The following is an 8,466-nucleotide window of genomic DNA, read 5'->3' as shown; positions in this document are numbered from 1 at the left end:
TAGCCTAGAACCTCCACGGATCCTAGTAATGGTTTTTAACGATGAATTATTGGAAGCAAACTATGCTCTACTTTAAAATTAGAAGACTGTCTGCCAAAGTGATATATTGGGACATGTATCACCGAAGCCCAATACAAGTGAGTTAAACAACCCTGTGACTGCTTTTACTTTTCTTTAAAGGGACTGATCTGAGGTTCCAGCTTAATTCCACTAAGGGACCAACATATACATAAGTGCTCTGTAAACTATCAAGTGCTATAATGCACATTATAATCACTAATACCATCCTCTGTTCTGCATAATCTTGGAGAATTGCCTTAATTTCCCCAAACCCAGGTCCCTCCACCTCAAGGAGGGACAATGACTTATCCCCCCAACCAGCATTGTACAGGTGTAAAAAGGGCTATGTATGGAAACCAAATTCCCTCTATAAGCTGTGGATTATTTATAGCTGCTCTTTAAGGGACAGATTATAGTGCCATTAAGGAAAAGGTTGAGTTGCATCATTTAATTGCTATTTATTTTCATAAACATGAGGTATTTCAAAGTGCTATAAGATGCAGCACTAAATATATACATTTTGAAGAAATTAAACACAGAACTTTGCATTTACCCAGTTCTATGCACCAAACATGAACAAATACATTAACAGGAAGAAACAGGCTAGGAAAAAAGGCATATATATATAGTAAATTTCTTTACAAAAGTTTCTTAGTTCAAAAAGTGATAAAGTAATATCTACTCAAAACTTTCACAACTCATTTTCATACGAAAATATAAGTATCAAATTTAGTTATGTATCAGCGTCATACTAAAGTATACAGGCAGTGTAAGAATTAGTACAGTACATAACAGAGATTAACAATATATTTGTATACAAAACATGCTCCTCAAACATTGAGGTATTATTACAGTACTTAGGTATGAACTTCCAGTCTAATACTGGCCGCAAAAGCCACCTCTCATTACCCAGGACGTATACAAAAGGCGGATGTGTCAATGGTATTTACAGAAATGTTCCCCAGGGCTATCAAATGGCAAACCCCTTACGTGGCATCTGCTGGAACTTAAGCACCATTTTAAAAGGAAGGAATGACTTTCTGTTGTTTGGAAACTTGGAACACACAAGGTGACTTCGACAGCCGCAGAGGCTCCCAACTGTCACCAACTTTTACCACTGTCATGGAGGTGAGGTGGAGGAGGCCGCAGGGCCAGCCAGCATCCAGAGATGCAGGCTCTCCGAGGTCCCAGAAGAACCCCACACTGGTGGTCCTGCTCCCCACCCAGAGCCAAACTCAACAGGGGACCGATTTGAAAGTAAACCAACATTCTTAATGTCAACACAATGTTTGTTTTTTTTAAAAAAAAAATCAAAATGTGCAAAGTGGCAGTGACTGTCCAGTTTTGAGAAGCGTCTAGCAAGTCCGAGCGTGTTCAATTTTCTTTAGCAACTGCTGCTGTCTTGCCTGCAATTTTTCCTTTTCCAGCAAGAGCTGGTGCTCCTCGGCCTGGAGGGAGTGGACATACTCGGTGGCCTTTTTCAAAATGACCACCTTGGCAGCCTTCTCATTCTTTACCAGCTCCGGCACGTGGTCCCTGAGCGTGAGAAAGCTGGACCGCAGGTCGTTGCGGCGCTGGCGCTCCAGGATGTTGTGGTTCCTGCGACGCTCACTGTCCTCCGAGTCAGAGTTTCGGGGGCTCAAGCTCTTAGCCTTTGGGGGTATGACACTCTTGAGTGGACGTGGGGACACCTCACTCTTTATCTTCTTCTGGGGCGGTGCATCCTCACTCTCCACGTAGGGTGACGGGGCGGCATAGTTGTGCTGCTGGTGGATGGGAAGGCATCGTTTGAGGATCAGCTCGCTGGACTGAGCCCTCCCGGGACCCAGGGCTGCGTTCTTGGGACGCACGGTGATAGTGAATGTGGTGACAGCCTTGCTGTTGTTGGAGGAGGAACGCCGTTTCTCCACGGTGACCACGTCGATTTCCTCCTCTTCGTCTTCCTCTTCATCATCTTCATCATCTGAGAAAAAGATGGGAGTTACTCTCGTGTGAGAACCACTTGAATGAAATTCACATATGTATCCATACTAATATGTATATATATGTCTCTTCTGGCAGACTCTGGCACACAGTGTGCTATTTTTATGGGTCCATCAACATAGATGCAGACAATAATGTATTTGTTTTAGATCTCTTTAAATTCAGCATACACACACAGTGGCTCACACTGTAAGCTCGGCACTTTGGGGAGGCCCAGGCAAGCAGATCACCTGAGGTCAGGAGTTCGAGACCAGCCTGGCCAACATGGTAAAACCCTGCTTCTACTAAAATACAAAAATTTGCTGGGCGTGGTGGTGCCATGTTTGCAATCCCAGCTACACAGGAGGCTGAAGCAGGAGAATTGCTTGAACACAGAAGGCGGGTGTTGCAGTGAGCCTAGATCGCACCATTGCATTCTAGCCTGGGCAACAACAGTGAAACTCCGTCCCCCAAAAAAATAAAAATAAAAATAGAAATTGTATATATTATATATACATATCTGTAAATATATTTTCCTTCCCCATATCTTCACTGTGAGTTCAGTTTCCATTTAAGACTTTAGCAGGTGGTAGAAATATAAAAAACTTGGGCTTTAGGGTCAGAGAGAACCTTGCCTCCATCACAGACTAGTTGCATGACCTTGGTCAAGTTACTCAGCCTTTCTAAGCCTCTGTTTCCCCAGCTATTGAATGGGGATGATACCACCTTGATGATAATAACGTAGACTTAGCACAGAGCTGCACCTAGTAGACAGATGCTCAGTAAATGTCAGCTTTTATCATCATCACCAGTCTGCCCTGTGGCCTTATTTACATTTCTAGCTCCCCACTTAAAGAGTTTTAAGGCTCGTTTTAGGAGCCTCATTTAGCAGTTTCCACATAGTTGTGTTTGATTTTAAGCCCTTAAACAAACTTCAAGAAAAATTTAATTAACTGAAGAAAAACAACTTTCCGTCCACAAACCTGCGTTTTATACAGTATGCAGTTTTTCACTTAACAAAGATCAAATCTTAACTCCAAAGCCATAATCCACAGTTGGTATAAACCCCCAAACGAGAGCAGCTCTCCTCAAAGTCACCAGTAATAATGGTAACAACGAAAACGTGTCGCATCATGAGTGCATTTTCCCCCTCTCTCCCCATTGACTACTAGGCTGGGGTAGAAAATTATTGTTTAAAATACAAGCATGAAAATCAAAACACATCTTCTGCTTGATCTGAAGGGGACCGGAAAGCTGAACAATTGTGGGATTTGTTCTAAAGCCGAAATGTGAGGCTGTTCCAGTCTGTGGGTCCCTTTAAGCCAGTGTTTTGGTTTTCTGCCAAGAAGACAGCTGTTGGAAGGAAGTGCTTCCTCACCGAAAGCTGTCAAGGCGCAGACATTAAAGGGACAGAGCCGCTGCAAACTGGAGGCTTATCACCAAGTTTTCTTCCAGGAGCCCCAAAGATCTCTCAGCTCACAAGGAAATTTAGGCTTGTTATCCACCTGCATTCTGAAAACACTGCTTTTCAAAGTCCAAGGGGCGGGGTGGGGGTGGGGGTGGTGGTGGGGGCTGCAGCTCCCTGATCCAAAGACAAGGCCCACTCTTTGGGTAGAGTTCTGTCCGTCCAGATCCCCAGGCAAAGTTTTAACCCTTTCCTTCAGCTTAAGACACAGGCAAACTCACAGAATAGAACTCATCAGTAAGTCCTCCCAGGGTGCCAGCGTTCCTGGAGAGGCTGCTGAGTGCCTGCCCTCACCTTCTAGGGCACTGGGTTACAGATACAACTCACATCTCAAATTAGGCCTGGAATTCAGGCTGGAAGACAAAACTGGACCCAGTTTTCACTGCACACTGGAAAGAGGAGGCCCCTTGAGAATGTACACAACTGCTGTTGCACTTGCAGCCAGCTGCTGAATGAGGGAGGGAGGTGCCCCCACCACCTCTAGCCTTTCAGATCCCTGCCCGCCTGCTGGTCTCGCACAACGCCGCCTGCTGGCCACGCACCAGGAGCAAAGAGCCCACCACCCACCGAGCGTGGGGGAAGGGAAGGGTACCGACACTTGAAAAAAAAAAGAAAAAGAAAACCAGCTCTAGCCATCTGTGCAACCCTCCTGTAAGTTCCTGCGCCTTAAATAGGGCTTTGCACAGACCGTGATTTTTCTCGGGATGTCTTTCCCCTCCCCTGACCTGGGCCGGAGAGTCCCCTTCACCCCTGCGCTAACAGGTTTCTGTCCAGGCAAGGCACCCAGCAGCCCCCTAAATCCCCACCCGGCTTAGCAGACAACTTTCCCTAATTTTATTCCTCAGACTGCACTGCAAAAGGAAGGTGGGGGACGCGGTGATGGCCCGTGATGGATAGAGGAGGGCTTCCCAGGAGAGGGTGGAGGGAACTGGAGCGAAGGCGAGAATTGACTAGCACCCCCTTTACAGCGGCCTTCTCTCAGCCCCTCCTCTTTGCCCCGAGGAGAGACGTGGAGGAAACAGGACCCCTCTGCCCCCAGCACTGCCTCCAAAACGCTCCCCAGAACAAGGCATAGGAGCACTAACAAAGGGGACGCGACTCGGGGTCCAGGGCCCCAGGGAGGCAGCCGGACCCGAGTTGGGTCTTTACCTGAATCGCTCAGGGTGTCCTCTCCGGAGGTACTGAGGGCCTTGTGGTCGCCGCCGCTGGTCTGGCGGCCGCCTGGGCGCAGAGAGGCGACCCCGGGGGCCCCTGCTGGGGCGGCGACACCCGCCCCCGAGGCGACCGTAGAGCCAGCCGCCGGGGCACCGGCCGGGGCTGCGGGCACGGGCGCCGGCTCGCGCTTGTTCACGGGGAAGGGGAAGACCACGGCGGGATCCACGCACTCGGCGGCCGGGTGGGCGAGCTCGGCGGGCAGGGCGGCCCCGGCGCGTCCGGCTCCCGCAGCCCCGCCGTGCCCGCGACCTGCAGGGCTGGCGGCGCCCGCTCCCGGGGACTGCGCGGTGGAGCCCGCGGCCGGCGGCCCGCGGCCGTGCTGCAGCTTCTCGCTCACGGCGCGCTCCAGCTTCTCGCGGGCAGAGAAGCCGCTCCACATGCAGTCCTGGAGGATGACCGGGTTGGGGGTGAGGCCGCCCAGGCCCCCCAGGCCGAACGCGTCCTCCTCGGCCGGGCTGCCCCACAGCTCGTTCTCGAGCAGCATCTCCGTGACCCAGCTCGGGGGCTCGGGGCTGTGCTCCGCGAAGCCACGGCTGGGCGACAGCGGGGGCGTGGGCAGCAGCTCAAACTTCTTCCAGATGTCTTCCCCCGGGGGGGTCGAGTCGGGGCCGCCGAAGTAGAAGTCATCTTCGTCCGGGTAGAAGCAGGGCTGCAGCGAGTCAAACTCGAGGTCTGGGTTCTTGCAGATCATGCCTGGCATGGTGGACGCGGAGCAGCTCGGCATCGGCTCGCCTCCCGGCCGGCGACTGAGGGCTTCTTTCCGCCCCGCTCGTTTTAATACCGGGGATGCTTCCTTCCCGTGGGGGGCGCGGAAGGCGGGGGCCGGCGCCGACCTCCAACACTGCAACCGACAGACACACCGGAGAGGGTGGGCAAACGGGGCAGACCGAGGGGATGGGCGACGGGCTCCCCCTCTAACCCTGCTCCCCAGTCTCCCCTCCAAGCCCCCCACTCTGTCCACTGCTCCCGAAGGTAGAGGAAGTTATGACTCTGGCTCCCTCCCTCCCTCCTTTTGTGTACAAGCTGTCTACGACAGGGGGTGGGAGGGGGCATGCAGATGCAGGGGGTGGTGGCGTGGCTCCGCAACTTTGGAAACTGCCATTTCATTCACACAGTCGCTGCCTGGGGGAGGGGGCTGCTCCGGGCTGCAGAATTCTAGTTCTCACCAGCACGCAGGCAACCCCACTCGCAGCGGTGTGAGGCCGGATGCTCCGAGAAAGCCCCGAGCTCTCCGACCCAGCTACCGGGTATGGTATTTGGAGTACCTTCTACCCCTTTGTAAAAATGCAACCTCGGGAGTGCAAATCGTAGCAGGGGATTTAGGAAACTTTGCAAATGAAAAAAAAGCCTTTCTCTAGACAGAGACCAACAACAGACATCCATATCCACAAATCCTTCCCCTCCCCAAATTTGAGCAAACGCCCCTCGGCATTCACCCGCTGCAGAAATACTGCCAATAGATTATTTGGAACCTCTCTAAGCCCACCTCCGCTCTTCCAAACCCCCAGCAACGTCCTCTTCCAGGGTGGGGAAGGCTGAGCCCCTGTTCCCGGGAATGGTGCAGGGGCGCCCGCGCGGGGTGGGTCGCCTGGAGAACCGCCTCTCCTCCGAGCTGGGGCAGCCGTGACCCAGATTACCACCGCGGCGGCCTCGCCCCGCCTAACACCCCCCTTCTTCCTCCAGGGGCACCCCTTAGAGAAGAACCCCAGCCTGGGGTGGGGACGCACCGGCTCTCCGACAGCTCAAACACAGATCTTCTAAGAGCAGGGGGAATTTCTTTTCGCAGAAGCCATTACTCCCCCCTGGTAAGGGCTGCAAAAGGATTAGGGCGGGTCTCCTCTAACCAGGATGCCTTCCGGGCTGGAACTGGCTTTTCTGGGGAAACCCAGAGATGGTTTTGTTTCGGAAGCAGAAACAGTCCCCCGGGCATATTCGGGCGCCCGGTGCGCACGTCGCGATCCCGTCCAGGGCTTGCCTTGCCCCAGCGCTCGTTGCTCCCTGGGCGCCGGGCGGTTTGCAAGCCCTGCTTCTTACCTCCCGCCGACTGCAGGGGATCCGGAGGCGATTCTGCGCGGGTGTCTCCGGGTGGGCCGGGGGGGCGGGAGTGTCCTCGGGTGGCTACAGTCTGTGCGCGCTTGCGCCTGGCTAGCGCTTGCTCGGCTCCAACACAGTTCCCAGGAGCCCCCCGCATCCACCCAGCGCGTCCAGACAGATGACTGTCACTGCCTGCGCTTTGAAGCTCGGGGGATATTATTAACTGAAAAATCTGACACACCCGGGGGGCGGGGAGAGAAGGGGGCTGTGGCACAGACAAGGGGGAGGGAGAAAGGAGAGGAAAGCGGCTTTACCCCGCCCTCCTGATTTCCATAAAAATCAGGGGAGGCGCCAAGGCTTTCGCGCCAAAAGCCGCTTGCTTTTCTTTGCAGAGAGCAGGCTGCAAAGCTGGGAAGCCCGGAGTGTGCTACTCCCGCCCTTTTGGACCCCCGGGCTTGCACCGGCTGCACTCTGAGAACCAGCTGCGCGCCGAGCGGTGCAATGCAGCACCCACCCTGCGGGCCTGGCAATTGCTTGTCATTAAAAGAAAAAAAAATTACGGAGGGCTCCGGGGGTGTGTGTTGGGGAGGAGAGACCGATGTTCTCACCCAGCCCCCGCTTTGACTGCGCGTTGTGCAACTGAGCGCTAGGCCAACGCTGAGCAAGGCCTTGCAGAGAGGTCGCTCCCGTGTAATACCCAAAGAAGGCTCGTTCGAAGGTGCAAAATAGCAGGGAGAGGACGCGCCTCCTTAGGAGCGAGACCTCTGGATGTTTCTGGTTTCAGATTGAAAGGAGAGGGGCGCCCCCCTTGTTTGAAAATAAATAAATAAGTGCGAGCTACGAGGGTGGCGCCGCAGTGGTTTCTTCGGCCGAAGGCGACACCTCGCGGAGACGGAGCAGAAAGCGGAGCTGCCGGGCCTCGCCGCGGACCTGCGCTCCACTCCGCAAGTCTCCCGCCGTCCCCGCGGGACTGGCCACGCGTCCTGACCACGGCGGAGAGGGCGGCGGCCTGGCTCCGCTTCCTAGGGGGAATGGGCGTACGTCCCCTGCCACCGTTGCCCGGACTCCCAAGTTAACCTTTTCAAAGCCATCCTCCCCAGTTATGGGCAGGCGGATCCGATTTACAGTGATGGAACTGCTGTCTCTACCTCCTGAGACCCAACCTCTGCTTAAAAAACTTGATTCCAAATTGTTGGAGGGAAAAAGGAAAGCTGCTGTAACGACTTCGTTTCTTTGTGCTTCAGTTTCTTCAACTGTGAAATGGAGTTCGTAGTGGCGCTTACCTGAGAAAGCTCTTAGTCTCCAGCCCAGCCGGGAGAGGTGGCTCACGCCTGTAATCCTAGCACTTTGGGAGGCCGAGGCGGGAGGATCACTTGAGGTTGGGAGTTCAAGACCAACTTGACCAACGTGGAGAAACCCCGTCTCTAATGAAAATACAAAATTACTCGGGCGTGGTGGCGCATGCCTGTAATCCCAGCTACTCGAGAAGCTGAGGCAGGAGACTAGCTTGAACCGAGGAGGCAGAGGTTGCGGGTTCAAGCAACCTGGGCAACAAGAGCGAAACTCAGCCTCAAAAAAAAAAAAAAAAAAGCCTCCGGGCCATAATAGTTATGTCAGCCATTATGATGATGATGACCACGACTTGATATTCATTCTTCTCGGTGAAATTAACACCCCTCTGTTCAGCAGCAGCATCGGCCCCTCCCTTCCTGCTACCATCAAATCTTGGC

The 8,466-nt window shown here is 53.6% G+C and overlaps 1 protein-coding gene across 3 annotated transcripts; it reads right to left on the bottom strand.

The window, feature by feature from the left end:
- Positions 1 to 493: 493 nt before the first annotated feature.
- On the bottom strand, positions 494 to 6,930 carry MYCN (MYCN proto-oncogene, bHLH transcription factor). 3 transcript variants are annotated; one of them, XM_021669031.2, is made up of 3 exons: positions 6,430 to 6,930; positions 4,637 to 5,543; positions 494 to 2,023 (listed from the first exon to the last, which is right to left on the bottom strand). In XM_021669031.2, exons 2-3 carry the CDS (start codon positions 5,424 to 5,426, stop codon positions 1,416 to 1,418), a joined length of 1,398 nt encoding a protein of 465 aa, XP_021524706.2. In that variant the 5' UTR covers positions 5,427 to 5,543; positions 6,430 to 6,930; the 3' UTR covers positions 494 to 1,415. The 3 variants fall into 3 exon arrangements, with proteins under 3 accessions (XP_021524706.2, XP_064220324.1, XP_064220325.1); XM_064364254.1 differs by lacking the exon at positions 4,637 to 5,543 and having other exon boundaries at positions 6,737 to 6,911; XM_064364255.1 differs by lacking the exon at positions 494 to 2,023 and having other exon boundaries at positions 5,272 to 5,543; positions 6,737 to 6,911.
- Positions 6,931 to 8,466: the final 1,536 nt, after the last annotated feature.

The sequence above is a fragment of the Aotus nancymaae genome, unplaced genomic scaffold (genome assembly GCF_030222135.1).
Source record: "Aotus nancymaae isolate 86718 unplaced genomic scaffold, 86718_ANA_hifiasm-v0.15.2.pri h1tg000057l, whole genome shotgun sequence".
Classification (NCBI taxonomy): domain Eukaryota; kingdom Metazoa; phylum Chordata; class Mammalia; order Primates; family Aotidae; genus Aotus; species Aotus nancymaae.
The sequence above is the reverse complement of the archived record's forward strand: the minus strand, read 5'-3'. Positions and strand labels throughout refer to the sequence as shown.

Bases quoted from the DNA above. Each gene is read 5' to 3' on its own strand.
- MYCN (XM_021669031.2), bottom strand. From the start codon at position 5,426: ATGCCGAGCTGCTCCGCGTCCACCATGCCAGGCATGATCTGCAAGAAC. The intron at 2,024-4,636 runs GTAAAGACCCAA...TCTTTTTCTCAG, and splicing joins GGACACCCTGAGCGATTCAG to ATGATGAAGATGATGAAGAG.